Genomic DNA, 23,360 nt, shown 5'->3' with positions numbered 1-23,360 from the left:
TATGATGGAGCAGGTCCGACAAGCCAAATCCAATGTCTGCACGCTTCTCCTAGGATTCAGGTACACTTTGCAATGTTATATATTTTAGTTAGTTTTAGGGTACCCTCACATTCAACCAGGGGTATCTAATTGGAATTGTTTAGGCAACTGAATCTGTGCTCAAAATAAAACATAAAATTGGTTTAATGAAAAACATTAAATCCTGGAAGAAGAAAAAAAAAAACCTTCAAAAACCCTTTTAATATACCGCTGGTCTATAAAGATGACTCATAAAAGTCTTATAGGTGGTTAATAGTGGATTGTGGTTGTATATTTTACGTGTTCCCAACAATACACCTTGTAAGTGACAGTTCCTTACCTCACCCGCTTCATGTTCTCATCATCTGGGTCTTGCACTGTGAGTAGCAAGAATCATGAGAAAGGTGGAGAGAAAGAAGGAAAGAACGAACATGAGAGCAGATTACTAGTATAAACAAGAATACAAGACAGACAGATCTGAAGAGAAGGTGAATGCTAGGAGTAAGAAGATGGGACAAGGTATGGGGCCTGCCATTGAAAATGGCATTGAGTGGTCCATCATTTAAGGATTTTAAGGAATGCACTGCCTTAGGTGGTGGGCACGCCTGCCACAAGCTAGATAAATAACAAAGTGGAGACAGATGAACTGGATCAATATAAGAGGTGTTGGGAATGAAGTATGTTCTGCTCTTAGTGGTAGAGAACAAATTAGAAACTAGAGGACTATATTTAGCAGGGTTTGGTCTCCTCTATAAACAGTGCATTGGGTTTATACCATAGACTCCAAAGTAAAGTCAAATGAAGTGGAGTCTGTGGTGGAAACTTTTGGACACATGTTTTTTGTGAGGGAGACAGTTAGAACCAAGAGTTTTGGGGGGTGAATGATTCTTCATTTTTATAACCAGTGGCATTAGAATGGTCAGGTGGTTTTGAGACATCTACTGTCACACAAAACTCATACACGAGGAACAGGGGCATCTAATAACCTGTTTGTAACATAAGTTGGCGTACTTTAATCTTAGGAGTTATGCACAACACAGTATGAAACTTTCCTACAGACTCCTGCTGATATAGCCTTCAAATGATGAAAAGTACAAGTTGGGATTGATGGTCATTTTTAGTTGACTAAAATATGCAAATGTAAATAAAAAAAATAAAAAAACGTGGAGACCAGAATAAAAATGCAGGATTTGCCACTTCTGCAACAAGCTATCTCCAGACCAGGAAGTGGCTGAAAAGTTCTTACAAATCAAGATCCATCCGTGTATTTTTTTAGATATTCACTTCAGCTCTGCTGCAGCAAGCAAATGATTATGGGTGGGCTTCTTGCTACATCGATGTTTGCAAACCCCTACAGTTATGAACACTATTTTGAAGTTAAACAAGGACGGAGAACTTCCTTGGGCTATAATTTAAGCAAAATGCATAAGTAGTTATGGTATTTGGAGCTTTTTGAACCTACAATGAGCTGCAACAAATCAAGATATAAGCGCAAGAGAGAATTTGATTACAATGCCTCTCCATTTTTACCAAATACATGTGCACCCTGCTTCTTGCGACTAAAATTACGAGGCCAGGGGTGCTGTTCTTGGAGGATAGGAAAGAGAATTTAGATCGGAAACTAATACATACGGGATTATTAAATATAGAAGTTTGAATTAAATATACATCAGTCCTTACTATAGTCGGGACAGAAAAAGATTTGCCATATCTATTTAAAGACAGACATGGAAGATCAGCTTGGTTTATTACAAACAAAATGAACAATGAAATACAGGTTTAATGCCTCTGCCAGAAGCTGTCAGTTCTAACAGGCATAGGACATTGTCTAAGTAGTTTTCTGTAATTATTTTGTCTATTGTCACACACACATCATTCTATTAGACCAAAATAAATGTGACAGGTAGGTAAAATAAACACCTGCATCACAAGGGTTGTGCTTATCACAAAACTGCAGAATCAATGGGCACTGCTGCGTGTGGGGGAGGCATCGATCCCTTCCTGCCAAGGAGGAGACATCAATGAGATGCCAACTCTAGCTTTTAGAAAGCTTGTGTCACTTTTAATGGGTGATAATATTCAAGAGGTTCTAGACAAATGCCATTGCTGCAGTGTGTTTGTCAGAAGTGCTGAAGACATAACAATACAACAAAATGAAAGGAATCTAGATTTAAGGATCTCTATTGATGTAGAAAAACATTCCTGGAGTGAACTACCATCAGGGTTGGATATCTAGAACTTCGATATTTGGTGCAATTTTGTTGCAGAAAGTCCAATTTGAATGAGTGATTCAATAGAGCAGCAGCCACTATGATGATGCAGGTTAATCAAATCTTTTCTAGAATATAAAAAATATAACCAGTTGATAAAGTAATGATTTGGAGATATATATATATATATATATATATATATATATATATATATATTTCTATTTTATACAATTTTTGTCATGCTTTGACTGCAGAGTAATATGAAATTTACGATCTAGACATGCTAGATGGCACAGGTATGGTCATTTCAGAACACACATGCAGGCCAACTTACTGAAGTCCGTGCCAGTGAGCTGTGCCAAGATGCGGAAAGAACGGGACTGCGTGGTGCCTGTCCGAGGCTGCCAGTCCTCAGTGTCCTCTACCAGCCTCTTTTTGCTGGAGTCATTGGGAAGAATGGCTGGTTGACTATCCATCCTAAGAGAGTGTCTAGTATACGGCAAGGTGGGGATGGGTGGAAGGGTCAGGTTACTAATGTAGATTGCAGTCTAAGTTACCAAAGGGGTAAACCCCCCCAAAAAACAAGATTAAAACTGACTTACTTATCGTCCAACAAAAAAGCGTTGAGAGATGATTGAGTTAGTCCGTTTAGGGCCCCTGATGACTTCTGCTCTTTTGGGTACACGTGAACCCTGCGAGAGCGGAACATGTTTAATACATAGAGGAGCCATTATCTGTGCTCTAGATCACAAAAGGAATTACACTAACATGCAAGACTCTGGTTATGTACACAGACATCAGCCACAATGCATTTATCTGGTATCACAAATGGTGTGGTAGACAGTGGATATTGGATAAAAAGCCTACGTTTCTAAATAAACAATGCCATTAATACTTAAAAGACACAAAGACAAATAATGCTTACTGACTTTTCTATGTTTTCCACCTGCGAGAAAAAGACAAGGGACAGAGGAAAGGGGTGAAAGAGAAAAGAGAGCATTAAGCAGATATAATGTACAGTCAGAGGATAGAAAGAAAAAAAAATTAGAGATTACCCCAACCTCCCCCATGATCAGTAATTTGGAAAAACAAATCAAGACGGATTTTTTTTTTCCACTGTATCTCAACTGAATGAATCATAGTTTACATTCTCGGGACACTGTTAAATAACAACAGCAAAACCCAATCAGACACATTTCCAAAATCACTCATGTAAAAATCCATCATTCATGCCAATCACATTGGGGGAGATCTGAACGTGTCATTATGAGAAAAGCAAGGGCAACATCTAAAAGAGGCGCAATCACCATGGAAACAAGTGGAATGTTCCTACGGATTCACTTGGTTTCCATGGTTTCTCGAATTTTAGAATGTTGCCCCAGTTTTCCAATAGCAACACTTTAAAAAAAAAATCTCCCCGTCCAAGTAAAAAATAAAAAAGGGTAAAATACCAACAACCTGTGAAATACTCATGCTTGATGAAATGTTAATACATTGCATTTTCTACCAACAATCTCATACACCAAGCCAAACCCAAGATACCAGATGTTCTATGAAAAAAAATTCTCGAAAAAAGTCTGATCATTGATGCTAATGACGTATGGCTCAATATGCCCCGTAAGCCACACAATACATGCCAATAGCATTACAAGGAGTGTTTAGATCTACAGAGGCCTCTCAATTAAGAAGTCTTTCAGCTTAATGTCACTTGGGAAATCTGGACCCTTTCGTTTTTATGAAAACCCCAAATACCTGAGTGGACACAGAGTAGATGTTAGCAGCTCCTGTATGTGCAAAGCTTCTGGTGAAAATTGCTTATGCTGGCAGCCTCAATATAGCCTCAGGTCAAGTTACTTCAGCCCTAGTAAGGCTCTGCCAGCTTGGTTGCCCTGAACCCCCACCAAGTCCAACGCACTGTTAAGTACATCAAGAGGAGGGGCAAGAGGTCTAGTTACAGTACAATTCCAACAGTAAACAAGACAGCTTCCAACATCCAACTGCTGAAACCCGCTAGCTTCAAATCAACAGCCTCACCCCCTCACTGTTCAGGCTAGACATGGGTATCAAATGTACGATGAGTTCATTTTGAACACACAATAAATGTATGTTAACAACATAGTGATAATGTGTTAAAACATACAGCGAGGGAGTGGAGAATGTATACTGCAATGTAATAGAGGACTAGGGGTTGGCCTCGAAATTGGGCCAAAAAGGAAGGTGGAGAATTCTAAAGGAGCCTTTGTCTAAACATTCTTTGGCAAAAAGGAATATCCAGTATTATTTTTTCAGTTTCGTAGGGAAGAAGAGGTCATATAGTCTGTCTTCAGAGATATTGGCTGCCAAAAATTATTCGTCAAGAATCCAACTCTAAAAAAGCTTTTAGAATGATAAGGGGAAAGGGGGGTTGGAGTAAAAAGCATCAAATAATGCACATAGTAAAAAAGTGCATTTTAGGCAAAAATAAAGAGTCAAGATAAAGAGGTTTTTAAAAAGATTAATCTGCTTTGACTCTAAATCACAATAGGCGTCATTATCACATTTTACAAATTAAAACTTTGATTCTCAGCATAATAAAAAACAAAAAAATTGAACAAAACGAGCTGCCTTGATTGCATTTTGTTGTGCATGTCCTACGGAATAACATTTCACAGCATCTAGTCCACAGGTTACATCAAAATAAAGATACACAAAAATGACAAAGATTGCAATGAACCTATATAAGTTAGAATAGAGATACATTCTAAAACCATTGTTCCTCGGAGACTGAAATCAGGATAGCTTATTTTGTTGAATTGACACATCTTCCATTAAGAAGAAAGGAATTGTCAGTATAAGCCAAGCAAGGTAGATGCAAGCAGCAATTGATAAGAGAGATGAGCTCTTATCTGGTTTTCATGTTATCGTAAACAAACTGTGAACATTTAAAGGAAATTGAATTCATAAAATTCACAAAGCTGCTTGCATACTCCACCTTCTCTATCACACATGTAAAGTGTGCATTAAGCTTAGCACAGTTAATTATGATAAACACACATCATACACAAATATATAAACAAAATGCCTGATGCACTCCTCTACCCTGGTTGTTCCTCCCTGGGAAGCAAGATATATTTAGTGTCATTGTTTTTATACACGTATGTGTGAATCCCGACCTACACAAACATCCCCACCTACAGAACAAGTTACAATTTAAATGTGTAGACATTACCACCAGGTGGCAACAAATGGAATTGCACACACTCTTAAGGAAGGAGAAAATGGTTCAAACACATGGTGAAATTTAAAAACTTGCAACATCAATCTTACTAGAGTTTGTGGGATATTGGTGGATGTCTTCATACCACATTATAACAATCTTTAATTCATTAATTAGCCTGCACATGTATAATACTAATTAGAAGTGTTTATTAGGTCAGTGCTAGTAACCCATCCTACATGCAGTGAGATATATGTTTATTATGGAGACAATTTTTAACTGTTATCCCCTCTAATTACATGGCAATAGAAGATCTGAGCAGACTTCACTTTACCCTTTACCAACGCACATTGCCAACATCCAAAATGGATTGGTTGGGAAGAACGTGCATCTTTATCAGCGATCACTTGACAGTATATACCTGCTTGTTTATTACAACTAAGGCAGCAACGGGTTTTTCATTTGAAATGTAACTCAATAGCACAAGGTTTTTCAACCTTAAAAATGATGAATGTGAATGTGAATGTGCTAGAACAGAAATCTGCATTCCTGAAAAAGTTTATTAATTAAATAATTCACCTGGGTACTTGGCAATACGTGGCCGTATTAAAATCAGGATATTTAGTCAACAACCCTCTTTAAATCAAAATGTAGTAAACAATTAAAAGAATAATATAACGGTCAAGGTTCTTTCTTTTAATTAGGTCTTGGGCACATTTACTTTAAGTTTGGCATTTAAAACAAGCAAGACCTTTAACTTTATATAATGTGTAGCAGGTTATTTTTTTACCCCATTGCATTGGGCAGACTCTCTGGTATTTGTTGGCATTTGATAAGTAAACAATCATACTGCACAGCAGTGACACCCAATGTAGTTAAACGACAACTGCCACCAGAATTTGTATTTAATTTTTGTATTTGTTGTTAAACTGCCACCAGAATTTGTATTTATTTTTTGTATTTGTTGTTAAACTGACACCAGAATTTTTTTAATTTTTTTTTTATAGCAGCAGTAATGAAAAGATATGGTATTTAGCAGGTAACTGATCATTTGTGATTCTGCTGCTATATATTCAGATGAGTTCAGAAGAAAAGCTATTTCCTCATCTGAACCAATTTTACAGAGTGTCAGACCGACCAAATTCTGAGCGTATTTGACTTTAGTGAATAGGAGAATTGTCAATGTGGTTGGAATTTGGACCAGGCAGAGCACTCCAGACAATGGCTGATGACATCACCGCTCTGTACAGGGAGTTAAGCAGCAGTCTAACGGTCGGATTTAACCTCAGTCCGACCAAAGGAGTACTAACATGGCAGGGGAATCTAGAGTTCTGTGAAAGTAGGGGTCAGATTTTCAGGTAATTTTACATATACCTTTTTTTTTTGTTTAAATGCCATATCTTTTCATTACATGCTGCAAGGACTCTTAGAATAATAAACAGGTAACAGTTGTCCTTTAAGTGGATCTAACCGATTGAGGGGTAAAGGTAAAATAAAATATAAACAGTGCGCCCACTCCAGGGTTCATTTCTGCAATTCCAATCTGTATAAATACTCGTAATCGGATTGTTCCTGTTGAGTTCCTCTTCAATTATCCCAAGCAAATTTTCACGGTTATCTTGCCGTCATGGATCACATTTAACATTCTCTGTATGTTTACTCAAAGTGGCTTTCTTGTAGCTATTAATCCTTAACACACATCCTAAACTGCTCTCTTTCATCTGGTGCTGTCCCTGCTCCCCTTAAGCATGCTACTGTCGTACCCATTCAAAAAAAGCCATCCCTAGACCCGTCTTCCCCTTCCAACTATTGTCCGATATCCTTGCTTCCTTTTTCCTCAAAACTTCTAGAAAGACTTGTCTTTACTCGTATGACTCACTTCCTAAATTACAACTCCCTCCTCTCCAATCTGGCTTTCGCCCCCTCCCCTCTACGGAGACTGCTCTTATGAAAGTTACAAATTACCTAATCACAGCTAAATCCAAAGGCCACTACTCCATACTAATTCTTTTTCACCTCTCTGCTGCCTTTGACACTGTTGATCATGCTCTCCTCCTCCAAACTCTTCAATTCTTCGGCCTCTGAGACACTGTCCTCTCGTGGTTCACCTCCTATCTCTCCCAATGTTCGTTCAGTGTCTCCTTTGGCAATGACACCTCCTCCTCTCGCCCTGTCTCGGTTGGAGTCCCCCAAGGATCTGTTCTTGGTCCCCTTCTGTTCTCTCTTTATACTGACTCTCTTGGCAAACTCATTACCTCCTTTGTATTCCGCTACCATCTGTATGCCAACGACACCCAGCTACATTTCTCCTCCCCTGATCTCTTCCCCGCGGTCCTGCAACGTGTCACTGCTTGCCTTTCTTCTATTTCTGATTGGATGTCCTCCTGCTTTCTGAAACTCAATCTCTCTAAAACTGAGCTTCTTATTCCCCCCCCCCTCAAAATGCTGATCCTTCTCCTTCGCTCTACCTGCAAGTTGATGGTGCTGGCATCAGTCCATCCTTGCAAGCTCGTTGTCTTGGTGCTATCATTGATCCTGGCCTCATCTTTGCCCCACATATCCAGTATGTTGCTAAAACCAGTCGATTCCACCTTAAAAATATCGCCCGCTTTTTTTTTAGGCGGACTAGATACGACCTACAGGGAGAAGAACTAATTAATCCTGTATGAGATAGTGGTGAGCGGGCATCATACCCCTCACGAGGCTTCGTGAGGGGCTTCACTCCTCGGATACCCCCCCCTCCCCCCCCCCCCTCCTCCTCCTCTCTCTATCCCATTCTCTAAGGCCCCGACCTCTCGGGCTCTACCTTTCATCTTTCTCTTTTCTCCTGTCTCTTAATCTTCTTACGGCTGAGCCGCACGTAGCGGAACTATTTTTGAGTGACACTAATGCTACAGGAAAGGTAGTACGCTGGGGTGCTAAACTCTATCGAGATGCTTCTTTCCTCAAATTTGCGATGGAGGTGCGGCCGACCTTATTCATCGGTTAACCGATTACTGTTTTATATAATAACAAAAAAGCCAGGCGGAACATCCAAGCTCCTGTGGGGTTTTTGATTTCTGTGGTGAACGGGAGTTGGGCATGCTTATGGGGATACGAGACAGGGTGACCTGGAAATTCATGCTAGTTCACTCCTCTTGTTGGTATTTCATGTAACGGTATCAATATACTTGCTTTATGTTTGGAATTTCTGTATTACTGTGCATGTATTGCTTGTGATGTTTTGCACTGGAATAAATAAAGAATTAAAAAAAAAAAAAATATCGCCCGCATCCATCCCTTTCTCACGCAAGATGCTGCCAAGGAGTTGTTCATGTTCTCAGCCTGGATTACTGTAATTCTCTCTTAGTTGGTATTCCCAAAAGCCGTACTGCCCAGCTACAATCTGGAGCCTCATCTACCTATTGTTCCGGTGTCACTGTGTAATTGTCTCGTGTATTGTAAATTTCTCCCTCTTTCATAATATTGTAAAGTGCTGTGGAATTAGTTGGCGCTATATAAATACTAATAATAATAAATCAGGTTTTTATAAAAAAAAAAAAAAAAATCCCACTTAGTGCCCTGCCTTGGATAGACTTGCGCACAGATTTGTGTTCCATAAGAATCCAGAATTTGACTGCAGATAAATATTAATTGGCCCAGCAGGACTAGTTTTACTTTTTCCACATTACAAACCCATGCCAGCACACTGGTAAACAGGAAAGATGGGCCCTAACCGAGCTGCTGAAAGCAACATGTATTTAATAGAGAATAAACATAAATCCCTAGGGTGCATTTTCTGATTGCACACAGAAATCCATGATGTAATAGAAAACTCAAAATTCCCCAGAATGCAAAAAACATCTGACGACCAGACTTTCCAAAACGTTTTCCAGATTGTAATGTTTTATACGAGGTAGACAGGAACAAATTCATAAAAATGTCTTTTTAAAAAACCCACAATCTTCTACACACAGTTGCAACCAGACTAGGAAGTTGTTGAAACGTTTTAACAAATCCTTATGCATTCTCGGAGAGAATTATTCATCCCCCAGTTGGATTTCTCGTTCAGCTATTTTCAGAAAGCTGTGCAGTTCAAAGTAGAACACCAAAGCATGTATCTACGTGAGAAAACCTGTGGCAGGCACCAACACTACTGCTGTGCACTTTGCCAAACGCACACAAGGTTCTTGGCCAATCAGAGAAGTAGGAGAGGTGTACAACATTCTTTTATTGGAACAAAGATTTCCATCTTTAATAAATATGTGAATTACGTTCACATCCTGTTAATTATAAATCAAGCACTGATTGAGAGTTCGGCAGGATAAAATGTATAACACAAAAACAGTTGAAGTGACATTAGAAAATATATATATATAATTATAACAACGCATATCGCAAACGTCTATTCCAACAAAAACAGCATAACATTGAACTGGACAATAAAAGAACAAAAACAAACAAAAAAATGTGTGCGTTTCCAAAAATTTAGATTTCTTACATAGTGCCATATTCAACATTATGAATATCACTTAATGTGTTAGTCGAAGCCCTAAAACCACAATGAAATGCATACAAGTTTTCATTGCATATATTGTTTTAATCAAAAGGAGCACTAAGCATCCACAGACCACTTCATCTCAATGAAATGGTCTGGATGTAGTGGCCCCTTTAATTTTGCAATGTAAAATAACTGCTGTTTAACCCCTTATGGACTGAGGCAGTTCTACAAGTTATGATCAAAACAAAACCTGGAATTTGCACTATATGTCTGTTCAACCAGTTCTTCTTTGTTTGTGTGTGAAAAATGCCAAAAAAAATATTTGAACGTTAATTTTGTCCAGTATTTGTGGCTACTAAAAAAGGTTGTCTACTTTTGCAAATGGTATGCCATCATGGGGGTAATTCTCATTCCTTGACCACTATACAATCTCAAAGGCAACATAACTGATCTGTCAAATTTCAATGTGAAAAAATGGAAATGCAAGCCGTATATTTGACTCTGTAACTTTTAAAAACACTATAAAACCTGTACATGGGGGGGCTACTGTTATACTCTTGAGACTTCGATGAACACAAATATTAGTGTTTCAAAACAGCAAAACGTATCGCAACAATTACCGTATATACTCGAGTATAAGCCGACCCGACTATAAGCCGAGGCCCCTAATTTTACCCCAAAAAAACTGGGAAAACGTATTGACTCGAGTATAAGACTAGGGTGGGAAATGCAGCAGCTACTGGTAAATGTCTAAATAAAATTAGATCCTAAAAAAATGATATTAATTGAATATTTATTTACAGTGTGTGTGTGTGTGATGCAGAGTGTGTGTGTGATGCAGAGTGTGTGTGTGTGATGCAGAGTGTGTGTGTGTGATGCAGAGTGTGTGTGTGTGATGCAGAGTGTGTGTGTGTGATGCAGAGTGTGTGTGTGTGATGCAGAGTGTGTGTGTGTGTGTGATGCAGAGTGTGTGTGTGTGATGCAGAGTGTGTGTGTGTGATGCAGAGTGTGTGTGTGGTGCACAGTGTGTGTGTGATGCACAGTGTGTGTGTGTGATGCACAGTGTGTGTGTGTGATGCACAGTGTGTGTGTGTGATGCAGAGTGTGTGTGTGTGATGCAGAGTGTGTGTGTGTGATGCAGAGTGTGTGTGTGTGATGCAGAGTGTGTGTGTGTGATGCAGAGTGTGTGTGTGATGCAGAGTGTGTGTGTGATGCAGAGTGTGTGTGTGATGCAGAGTGTGTGTGTGTGATGCAGAGAGTGTGTGTGTGATGCAGAGTGTGTGTGTGATGCAGAGTGTGTGTGTGATGCAGAGTGTGTGTGTGTGTGTGATGCAGAGTGTGTGTGTGTGTGTGATGCAGAGTGTGTGTGTGTGTGATGCAGAGTGTGTGTGTGTGTGTGTGATGCAGAGTGTGATGCGATGCAGAGTGTGTGTGTGTGTGTGATGCAGATTGTGATGCAGAGCCTTGGTGGGGGGTGGGCATTTTTATTATTTTAATATTAATAGTTTTTTTGTTATATATTTTTTTTAATTATTATTCTTTTTTATTTTTTTAAATATGATATTTTATTGTTTGTATTTTTTTTCGTCCCCCATCCCTGCTTGATACATGGCAGGGAGGGGGGCTCTCACTCCCTGATGGTCCAGTGGCATTGGCAGTTCAGTGGAGGGGGCTGGCAGAGAGTGCTTACCTCTCCTGCAGCTCCTGTCAGCTCCTCCTCCGCACCGGTACGGTCAGCACCTCTGTCAGCTCACAGTGTAAGTCTCGCGAGAGCCGCACTATGACCCCGCGGCTCTCGCGAGACTTACACTGGGAGCTGACAGAGGTGCTGACCGGACCGGCGCGGAGGAGGAGGGAGCTGCAGGAGAGGTAAGTGCTTCCTACACAGCCCCCTTGTCTGCATTATGGCAATGTAGATTGTCATAATACAGACATTGACTCGAGTATAAGTCGAGTTGGGGTTTTTCAGCACAAAAACTGTGCTGAAAAACTCGACTTATACTCTAGTATATACGGTATATTGTCAGTGAAAGTGCCGTTTGTATGTGAAAAATTAAAAAAAACGTCACTTTCCCTGACAATATCGTCGTGATATGTTTTACTGTTTTGAAACACTAATATTTGTGTACAGTGAAGTCTCCCAAGGATCCGGCGATCACATGGCCCGGGAGGGCTGGATCGGGCTGAGGTGGTCTGCCTGAGCTCCCAGGCAGACCCAAGGATCGCGACCGCCGACGTGGGATCGGCGGGGACCCGATGAGTATGAAGGACGGCGGGGACGTTCTACGGAGCCCTCTGGCATTTAGAGCCATCCCAAAAAGGACGACATAGAACGCCCGCTGTCCTTAAAGAAACGTCAACGTTGTGATTGCAGGGCTAAATACATTGTGACTGTCTTCCTGACAGATACTAGAGTTACTCCAACTAAATAACCCAGTCAGACTTGGGTATTCAATAAAATGCCACTCAGAGATTACCTGATTGGCACAGCACTGCATTTTTCACTAGCCTCCCAAAGCTTACCTATGACACTGAATTAGCCAAGATAATCAGTCCTAATGATCTCAGCCAGAGAGGTGGGGCGGCAGCAGCGATACCAGCTCGGCAAAGAAGTAAAGACTTACTTTTAAACCCTCACAGATAGGGTAACACTGTATGTTAGTATTCTTAAAGGGATACACCAGGCACCCAGACCACTTCTGCCCATTGGAATGGTCTGCGTGCCAACTCCCACTACCCTTAACCCTGCAAGTGTAATATTGCAGTTTTCATAAACTGCAATATTTAAATAGCAGGGTTAAGTCCTCCTCTAGTGGCTGTCTACTAGACAGCCACTAGAGGACACTTCTGTGTTCATAGAACACGAAAAGTGGTTTAAAACAACCCTGGACGCCCTTGTGCTATGTGAGGACCTCCAGCGTCGCCGAAATCCCCATAGAAAAGCATTGAAAACATTATTCAATGCTTTCCTATGGGGAAGTCTAATGCGAGTGCGTGGCCATTGCCGCGCATGCGCATAGGTTTCTCACGCCAACGCCCACGGAGCCTGACCCAGCGCTGAGGGACATTGGCGCTGGACTCCAGTAAGTCACTGAAGGGGTTTTAACCCCTTCAGCAACTTGGGATGGGGGGTGGGAGGTAGAGGGGCACTAGAGGGTCCTGTAGTTCCAGGAAAACTAATATGTTTCCTGGCACTGGAGAATCCCTTTAACGCTATATTGTTCCCTTACAAAATATACATATGGAACGTAGATATTCCCTTTAATTATACAGGTTCAATACACAATAATGTCATAATAGTTCCAATGAAACGTGATCAGACGCGTCATGCTTTCTAAATATTTAAACATGTTCTTTACTAAATGGAGCACATATAAGCAATCATAAGCCTTAGCAATATTTCCTTTATTTAAGCTCTCTGTTAAAACCCACATAGAGACAATATCTTGCATTTTAGTTAACAGGTGTATATTTGGGGTAATGGATGTTTCTTAATATACTATGTTACAGTCAAAGAAATTACAAATATTACATTAATTTTATGGAAAAATAATGTTCTCCGTCTAATTATTCTACAAACAACTAGAACTTTTCTACTTTAATGAAACATTTTTCTACATGCAAGCAGTCATGAATTATACCATATTTAAACTACTTTTCTGACAGCAACCCTTCTATACAGTTCCTCCACTATCCCATAGTGCATACATACACAGGAGCAACAAATCACATACCCGTTCTGTTGTTGGGATCTGGGTGTTGGGCTGTCAGCAAAGGACATTGGAGGGGGTATGTATGTCACTGCCTTGGTGACTTGACCAGGCCGAGAGTTGTCTGGAGGTGGTGTACCGGCATTAAACGGCCGGGCAGTTTTGTTGAGGGCATTGCTTGGTGCAAAACTGTACTTCACTCCTTGGGATTCTGGAGCAATCAAACCCTTTGGGAGAAGAGCACAGGGGAACAAACCAGGCATCATGCACCCATACAGAGCATCCCATGCCCAACCCGTCAACCCTCAGACACACACAGGCACACACACACACACACACACACACCTGTTAAATAAACCATTTCCTGCTGGTAAAGTTGTATTGTGATTCTAAAGGCACTACCTAGCAGGAGAGGGGTCAGAGGTCAGAAGAAATTAAACCCATGCAAGATTAATATATCAAGGAATGTACTGTTTAAGCCCTTTTAATATTGTAGGACACAATTTTGTGCCAAGTAAACAGGCTAGGTTTAGAAACAAAACACAGTGGTGGAGGTTACAGCATGCATGCCACAATGTAAAAACACAGTTAAAGGGATACCATTCGCACCAAAACAACATGAAGCCATTTTAGTGTATAGATCATGCCCCTGCAGTCTTACGGATTATCTGCCATTTAGGAGTTTAATCACTTTTGTTTCAGTTTATGTAGCGCTAGCCACACCTCCTCTGACTGTAAATCACACAGCCTGCATGAAAAAAAATGTTTGTTTTTTTTGTTTTTTTGTTTTTTTTTTTTAAATCAGACGTGACAGCACAATGTATGTTCTTTAAAACTTTTTATCTCCTGCACTGCTGATTGAACTTTAATCACACACGCAATCGCACAAGGCTTCTGTAGGCTCTAGCCAGCAATTAACAGAGAAGGAGATACAAAATTCTAAGTGAAACACTATGCAATAAAGCAAGGAAGTTTAAACATTAGATCTCTTTTGACAGGAAATGTTTAGAGACTGTAGGTCACATGCAGTGTAGGAGTGGCTAAGGCTACATAAACAAAATTGTTTAACTCCTAAATGGCAGAGAATTGAGCAGTGAAACTTCAGGGGCATGATCTATACACCAAAAATCACTTAATTTGGCTAAAGTTGTATTGAATTTCAATTCGATCACCGGTGGTCTTACACCGGATACCTTGGTCAGCCATTTTGGTGCTTATAGTATCCCTTTAACAGAATTGTGCGAGTCACAGCATAATGTCAATGACCTAGAAGAAAATTAATAATTTTAAACTGTAATGCTGTCACACAAAACACGGGATAATCAGAGAATGCTTTCTATTTGGATATTTTGGCCACTAATTTGTAGTGCTTCCCAATTCCCAATTGTAGTGAATAGTCCCCAAAGGATTTGCATGGAAAAAGTAGAATGGCAATAAACCTCAAAAGAAAAAGCAGTTAACTGTCAAATAGGAAAATAAAGGATATGATATATCTGAGATTTGTCTGTATTTCAAGCAATAATCAGAAAGTTTGGGTTTTGCGTTACATGCTTTTGACAGCACAGTTAATAGATGAGTGATAATTAGTCTTCCTGAAGTGCTGTATTCCTTTGAGAGCTTTAGAGACATTCCAATCGCTTAGAATAAACCAGGCTGTTTATCCTGCAGAGAACATGCCGCTCCAGGAATGCAGCAGAGGAGGAGGGAGAGAGTGAGAACATGCAAATCCCGGGAAGCCCAAAGGTTTAATGCCAAGGTAGCCACAGCCAGGAGTAGGAGAATGCCAATTAAAAGGCAATGCTTCTGTATGTAGGGAGTTTGCTGAGATCAGAACAGGTGGGACAAATAAAGCAGATAACTTAAATTTCCATAGAAAACATGAAAAGGGAATAGGAAAGACTAATAAACATGTGCTGATGAATAGTACAAAAATCCCACCGTTCAAAAACCTGTACCTCTACATTTCACGTATCATTCATTCATGTTTAAGGATTTAGAGCCCTCGAGAAACTTACCTTTGGTTGATTAGCCAGGTTATGTGAGAACCTACAAAATAAAAATAAAAAAAAGTTTTAGTTTGTCTTGATGCAAGCTTACAGATCAAAACAAAGTCTATTTATATACCGCCAAAATACTCACTACACTTTTACATTATATAATGGGGATATCAAATAGCAAATAAATGAAATAAATTTGGCTAGAAAGAAGAGTTGAAGAGGGCCCTGCTGAAATGTGTTTATATGCTGGTACACTAAATTATTTTTAATTTTTTTTAAATACTTAAAAGGTCACTCTGTGCACCATAACACCATCATTGGTATGAAGTTGCTATATTGCGAAGAGTCCGTGGCGCCGGCTCACATTCAGAGGTTAAATTGTTACTGAAGGGTTTAACCCCACTCTTCAGTCCAGTGCTGAGGATCTGTGCAAGTCTGAGATTCAATCATGGAGTCTCCAACATAGCGCTGCTGATAGGCAGATCGCGTCGGTGAAACCGATACATACCATAGATCTAGGTGTTTGTGAGCGAGTTTGTGTGGGTTTGTCATTGTCTGCCTGCAACGGTGTGTGTTTGTGATTGTCTGCCTGCAACGTTGTGTGTGTTTCTGTATGTGATCGTCTGCCTGCCTTTAGGTATGTGTGTGTGTGTGTGTGTGTGTGTGTGACTGTTTGCCTTAAGAGAGGGTGTTTGTGTGTGTCTCTTTGCACCTAGCAGTCAGCAGAGAGAAAGCATACAGAGAACAGGAGAAATAAAACACTATTTATCTTTCTCCTCATGTTGTGCCCTGACCGTGCCTGGACAAAGCTATCACATGATAAATCTTTGATATAAATTTAAAAGACAAGAGAGCAAGACGAAAAACGCTAAAAAGTATTTATAGGTGAGCGTAAAGGTTTTTTTTACGGTGATGTAATTCCAGATAATTGGCAGTTCCCATTTATGCGTGTTCACTAATGATTGATTTAGGGAGGTGGATTTAGGGAAAGAATTCCTAAGAAAAGAAAACATTACATTCCACATATGGATACAGTACTAGTCATCCCATCTTACCGGCTTAAGACAAGACTCAGTTTGTTGCTGCAGGCACGGATCTTGTTTTGAGCTTCAATATGAGTCATGGTTGATGTGTTCTCGCCATCAATCTGCAATAGCCAGTCCCCTACACTCACTCCGGCAAGTTCTGCCTTTCCACTTGGTGTCAGCTGTCATTAAAAAAAAAAAAAAAAAAGGGTTAATCCTAAAATGAAGAGCCGTCAACACGGTGTAAAGATAGGCAGCAGCGGACGGGGCAATGAGAATAAAAACTGTAGAAGAGAAAGCAGGATATTATCTGCCATGACACATTACCCATAGCAAAATTAAACAGAAAATGTAATATTGTACTATGCAGCAGGGCTTGACAAATTTGCTTTGAACCTAGGAGCCAGCTGAAAAATTTAGGAGCCAGGATTTTTTTGAACAAAGCTTGATTTTCAACAATAAAATACAATTCATAAAGGGACACTATAGTCACCAGAGCAACTACAGCTTAATGTGCTGGCTCTGCCCCTGATCTGCCAGTTTGGCTGACAGAAGTGGTGTTCTGAGCCAATCACTAGGCTTTCAAATAGGAAAACATTGAATTGGCTGAGCTTCTTGTCTATGAGGCAGATCAGGGGCATAGCCAGCACAAGCCAAACACAGCCCTGACCAATCAACATATTCTCATAGGGAATGTATTGAATCAATGCATCTCTATGAGTAAAGTTCAGTGTCTCCATGCAGAGTGGAGACACTGAATGTCAGTCACAGTGTGCAGCACTGCCCCAGGAAGTATCTCTAATAGCTATCTGAGGAGTGGCCAGTGAAGTTATCACTAGGCTGTAATGTAAACACTGCATTTTCTCTGAAAAGACAGTGTTCACAGCAAAAAGCCTGAACGGGAATGATTCTACTCACCAGAACAAATTCAATAAGCTGTAGTTGTTCTGGTGACTATAGTGTCCCTTTAAATGCATTTTTTATTTGGACACAAAGGGGGCTATTATTATTATTATTATTATTATTGCAATTTATATAGCGCCAACAGATTCCGTAGCGCTTTACAATATTATGAGAAGGGATTTAACTATAGATAGGACAATTACAAATAAACTTACAGGAACAATAGGTTGAAGAGGACCCTGCTTGATCGAGCTTACATTCTATAGGAGGTGGGTGTAAAACACATTAGGACATGAATTTGCAATCAAATAAGGTGGACTGCCCTTTAGGAGAGGGCAAGAGACAGGTATGTGAGGTAAGGGTTAGTCTTGGAGGCCATATGCTTTCCTAAAGAGATGGGTTTTAAGGCACTTCTTAAAAGATGCAAGACTAGGGGAGAGTCTGATGGCGGTAGGCAGGCTATTCCATAGGAAGGGAGCCGCCCGCGAGAAGTCCTGCAAGCGCGAGTTGGCCGTACGAGTGCGGACAACGGACAGGAGGTGGTCACGGGCAGAACGGAGAGACCGAGAAGGGACATACCTATGGATCTGTGAGGAGATATAAGAGGGGCTAGAGTTGTTCAGTGCTTTATAGGTGTGAGTAAGTACCTTGAATTGACTCCTATAGCATACAGGAAGCCAATGTAAGGACTGGCAGAGGGGTGAGGTGTGAGAGAAACGACTAGAGAGGAAAATCAGTCTAGCAGCAGCGTTCATTACGGACTGTAGGGATGCAGTACGGCTTTTGGGAAGACCAATCAGGAGAGGGTTACAGTAATCCATGCGGGAGATTACCAGAGCATGGACAAGCTCCTTGGTAGTATCTGGTGCAAGAAAGGGGCGGATGCGGGCTATGTTTTTAAGATGGAATCTACAGGATTTGGCAACATGCTGGATGTGAGGCTCAAAGGTGAGACCAGAGTCAAGTATGACGCCAAGACAGCGCGCTTGCAAGGATGGACTGATGTTGGTACCACAAACTGTCAGTGTTGCAGACAGTTTTACTCTTTTTCTTTGCATTTTATTAAATCTCTTGTTTTTCTTTTTCATCTGTCGCTTCTTTTGCATCATGTCAAAAACGCAGCAGATTAACCTTATTCTCGTTATATTTTCCCAACAGAAAAGTCTTCTGATTCACTTTTCTCTTTCAATTTGCCCACAATTTGAGGGTATATTCTGAAATGGATATTTCTGCAAAGATAGTAAAAATCATGGCTTGATTTGTAAAAAAAAAAATAATTTGTTCTGTCTCCTGTGATCGGTTTTCCCCATACAACCTGAACACCCAAATATAAGTTTCATGCAAGTAGCTGGGCACAGCGTTTATTAGACAGGATTTGTTTTGTATTCCTTTTGAAAGTAGTATCCATTTATCATACAATGTATGTAATTTATATAAAACATTTTTATATAGTGAATGGAGATTACTCAGCCTCTCGTTCGCTCTTACAGAACCAAAGGAGTGCATAAAGCACAGATATGTCACCAAACACAGAAACCATACCTTCTCCTTTGTGGTAAAAGAACAGTTAATAGCATCTCTGCATAATCCACTTAAATAAAAGCACCCGCCATGTGCGGCACGCAAGGAAATCCAGACATGTGTATCATCTGCGACCAATAAGCATGGCAACAATTAGTCATATGTGCCTAATCCAAGATTTTGGAAAACATTCCCCACAGTTATGACCGCAGATAATGTACTATTAAAACACAATGTGAAAAAGACACAGATGTTATAGAGCCTAAAATAAACATTTTCTTTAAAGGACAATTATAGGCACCCAGGCTATCTCTTCTAAATGAAGTGGTCTGGGTGCAGAGGTCCTTCTGTTAAAACCCTGTAAAGTACAGCATTGCAGTTTAGTAAATACAGCAAGGTTTACATTGTAGGGTTAAATCCACTAGAGGCGCTTCCGCTGCAAGAACCAGGTCAAACTTTGCTCTCACAGCTTACCTTCTATAGTAGTTACTGCCAGCGCTATGAGGAACGTTAGATTTTAGACACATTGGTGTGATGCTGTGGGAGGCAGATTGAGCGGCTGCCCGGATATAGGGGTGGCATTAATCGAAATAAAGAGAGAACTATAGCATTAGGAATACAGGTTTGCATTCCCAACAGTCCAGTGTTCATTCAAATATATCAAAAATATTTGGAGCAAAAATAAAAAAAAATCATAAAATACCCCCACTCCCCACAAACACACACACTATATCTTCTGGTTCCGCCATCTTGATTGTGTTCCTTAGTGCAGTGTTCGCTTACGCAAGTGCACAATTGTGTTAAGGGCACAAGAAGCATGCAGACAGTGTTCCAGTAGCATCCTCTGTATGCTCGCTACGTTCCAGACCACTACTCACATTAATAAAAATTATATGAAAGGCACCTTAAAATGTGTGCTCTTGGGGAGAAGCATTTGACGTCAGCGGTTTGGCAAAATATGGGTAAATGCATTTCTTTTCTTGTGTCATATCTCAGGAATGCAAATAGGAAAAGAAAATGACAGTTCTGCTTTAAAGAAACACTATAGTGTTGGGAATATAAAGCTGTACTCCTAATACTATAGTTTCTCCCCCTTCCCTTGTGACAATCAGAGTTAAAAAAAAACCTTAAACCAGGGGTAGTCAACCTTTAAATACCTACCGCCCACTTTTGAATCTTTGTTGATGGTAACATTTCCTTAACGCCCACCAGTGCCACAGTAACTAATTTTATAGCGCAAGTGCAATTTTTTTTTTCTACCTTTTTTTTTTCTCTCTTTTTAGAAAGGAGAGTTTTTAAAAGAAAACAAAAAAAACATATGTACTTCAATTTATCTATTTTATTCTAATTTTTTTCTCTTTTCTATTATGGATTTCAAAGCTGTTTAAGCGGTTTATTGTGCATGAAGTATGGCAATTCAGTACATGCAATTTGATAGTTTTTGAAGGTGGGACACGCAGGTCCCGCATATTTGAGTGTTGTAAGTTTTTTTGCATTAGTATTTTTCACTAAGCAATTATTAGAGGAACAAGATACAGTAAGACACATACAGATGAAACTTTTTTTTTTGTCCTTTTTTCTTCCCCCCCAACGGAGTGTGTCGCATGACTGATGCCTTTCCCATGGATATCTTTGATTTCCTCACCAGACCGAGAGAGGAAGATCTTTCCTCACCAGCAAGGCTATCTCTGCATAGGCCAGCAGGGGAGATGAAAGGATCTCCCCTGCCGGCCTTGGTCCATGGCGAACATTTTCTGCAGAACCCACCACCGCCCACCTGAAATCCCAAACCGCTCACTAGTGGGCAGTAGGGACCAGGTTGACTACCCATGCCTTAAACACTTGCCCGATTCCTGCGCACCCCCTACAACATCATCACGAGGGAGAACTTAATGCGACTGCGTGGCAAGTGCTCTCATACATTAAGCCTCCCTATAGAAAAGCATTGAATCAATGCTCTGCTATGGGATTTTACAAGATCCTGGAAGTATTCATGCAAAGTGTAAAAGGACACTATAGTCACCAGAACAACTACAGCTTATTGAATTTGTTCTGGTGAGTAGAATCATTACATTCAGGCTTTTTGCTGTAAACACCGTCCTAAAATGCATCCAAACATTTAGTATCTCCTCCCTCTGCATGCAGACACTGAACTTTCCTCATAGAGATTCATTGATTCAATTCATCTCTATGAGGAGATGCTGATTGGCCAGGGCTGTGTTTGAATCATGCTGGCTCTGCCCCTGATCTGCCCCCTTTTTCAGTCTTAGTCAATCCAATGGGGAAGCATTGTGATTGGATCAGGCTACCACTTCAATTATGTCAGCAGACTGCTTGTTTTTCTGAGGCAAACAGCATGCAGATCTACAGCTTCAGGCTTGAATACAGTAAGATTTTGCTATATTTATGGAGGCATGAGGGGCCCAAGAGAGTTATATGGTAGTTTTAACACTATAGGGTCAGAAATGCATGTTTGTGTTCCTGGTCCTATGGTGATCCTTTAAATTTACAATTTTCAATTGTGAAGCGAACAAGAAGAGGTCAGTGCCATCAACTATTGACAGCTGGCACAAATCAAACACTTGCTCATCCTTCCAAAGTCTCTTAAAAACTTGTACAGGCAATCCACACACCCGAGCAATCTTTATGCATATTGAAACTAAAAGGTAAGACAACTTGTCTTGCTTAATACACATGCAGAACATTTTCCAAAATAAAAAAAATAAAAAAACAGACTACAGGTAAAATCCTAATTTACCTTCAGTTTCAACTTCTGATTCCAACAGGAATTTCTTTATTAATTAACTTCTGTAGAAGTATTGGCAAGTTTTTCTGGCATTACCGTTAATATGCTCTAATGTTTTGTATAGGAAACATCGGGGCTATACGCAAAAAACTGATTGGCTGACTAGGTCAGATACTTCCTGGTTGCTGCTGTGCAAACAAATAGAGGGTGTACACTCTGCAGGGTGATTATTTTTATTTATTTTTTGCTGTTGTTGATCCGGTACAAACATTTTCTGGGATGGATTAATTTAATATTGAGACATGTTGCAAAATTTAGTGTAATATATATTCTATGCAGTACAGAATATAACATTTTGGAGAGGAGAAAAAAAGGTGAGCAAGGGTATTGCACAATGTTAAAGAAAATATTAGTTCTGTAGAAATATATACGAAGAGAAAAATTAATAAAAAGAGAAGCATTCAGATTTCTATAAGAAGGTTTTTAAAGGGACACTATAGGCACCCTGACTACTATATCTTGTTTAAGTGGTCCCTGTTCCAATAATATTTTTAGAGATATAAGTGCGATATTTGCATTGTAGTGTTAAGACTGTCTCTAGTGACGGTCTACCAGACAGCCACTAAAAGTGATTCCTGCAGTTTGACTCTGTGAAAAGACGCTGGACCTCCTCACACTTTGTATGATTACATCCAGCATTTTCAAAACCCCATAGAAAAGCATTGAGTTTGATGCTTTTTTATGGGGGGGAGGGTGAGCACTAATGCGTGCGCTGACAATCGCGGACGTTTGTGGAGGGGAAGCCTGACCCAGTGCCGAGGGACATTGGTGCTGGAATTATTTAAGTGTTTAAAGCGTTATTTAATCCTTTCATATCACCCAGGGAGTTGGGGGCAAAGGGTTCCTATAGTGTTAGGAATACATTTTTGTATTCCTAACACTATAGTGCTCTTTAATTTAAGGTTTTCACATTTAAAGAAGTCATCCTAATACTTGCATTTTAGCAATCTTACTACTCTTCCCATCCTCTGGTATTTAAATTAAATAATTTATGGAATTGGCTTGGAGATTCTGGCTCCTTAAACAACGTACGCCAGGTCTAAGGTATTCCTACTTCTCCCCAGAGAGCGAAACACGAAGCAGTTTTAGAGTCCCCTGTGCGTGAGCAGAGACGGATCACTGTATTTATAACTCAAATTACACAACCTCAGCATTTCTGCAGAACAGCCGCATGACGGCATTGGGACACGTTCTCCACCTGTTTCCTATATTCACAGTCAGTGAGCCTCTGCCAGACATTACAGGATCCGTGGATAGAAGTGCTTCCATGAGAAAATTAGCACAATGATGACACAATTAGTGTCTGCATTTAGGTGTAAGATAATTAGTCTTCACAAACAGAAGCCAGTGTGCAAGTTGCAACATTACAGAATAGCGATGTAACTACTGCCAAGGAATTCTGGCTCTGACAAAAGGCACCATTGCTTAGATCGCTTTACCAGACGAGGATGAAAAGTAGCAAGGTGAAAATTAACGGAACGGACACTGCTCTGA

General features: G+C 40.2%; 1 protein-coding gene across 3 annotated transcripts in view; it reads right to left on the bottom strand.

Moving 5' to 3' along the window:
- Positions 1-23,360, bottom strand: part of PDLIM7 (PDZ and LIM domain 7) — a 98,420-nt gene that overhangs the window by 36,180 nt on the left and 38,880 nt on the right. For 2 of the 3 annotated variants that reach the window (XM_063447310.1, XM_063447309.1), the window contains exons 3-5: positions 16,667-16,818; positions 15,630-15,660; positions 13,639-13,841 (exon numbers count right to left, since the gene is read on the bottom strand). In XM_063447310.1, coding sequence (XP_063303380.1) covers positions 13,639-13,841; positions 15,630-15,660; positions 16,667-16,818 — 386 coding nt within the window. Of the gene's footprint in view, positions 1-358; positions 396-2,562; positions 2,718-2,830; positions 2,921-3,157; positions 3,175-13,638; positions 13,842-15,629; positions 15,661-16,666; positions 16,819-23,360 lie in introns of all 3 variants that reach the window. The other variant, XM_063447311.1, reaches the window with a different exon arrangement.

Source organism: Pelobates fuscus, chromosome 3 (assembly GCF_036172605.1).
Source record: "Pelobates fuscus isolate aPelFus1 chromosome 3, aPelFus1.pri, whole genome shotgun sequence".
Lineage (NCBI taxonomy): Eukaryota > Metazoa > Chordata > Amphibia > Anura > Pelobatidae > Pelobates > Pelobates fuscus.
The sequence above is the reverse complement of the archived record's forward strand: the minus strand, read 5'-3'. Positions and strand labels throughout refer to the sequence as shown.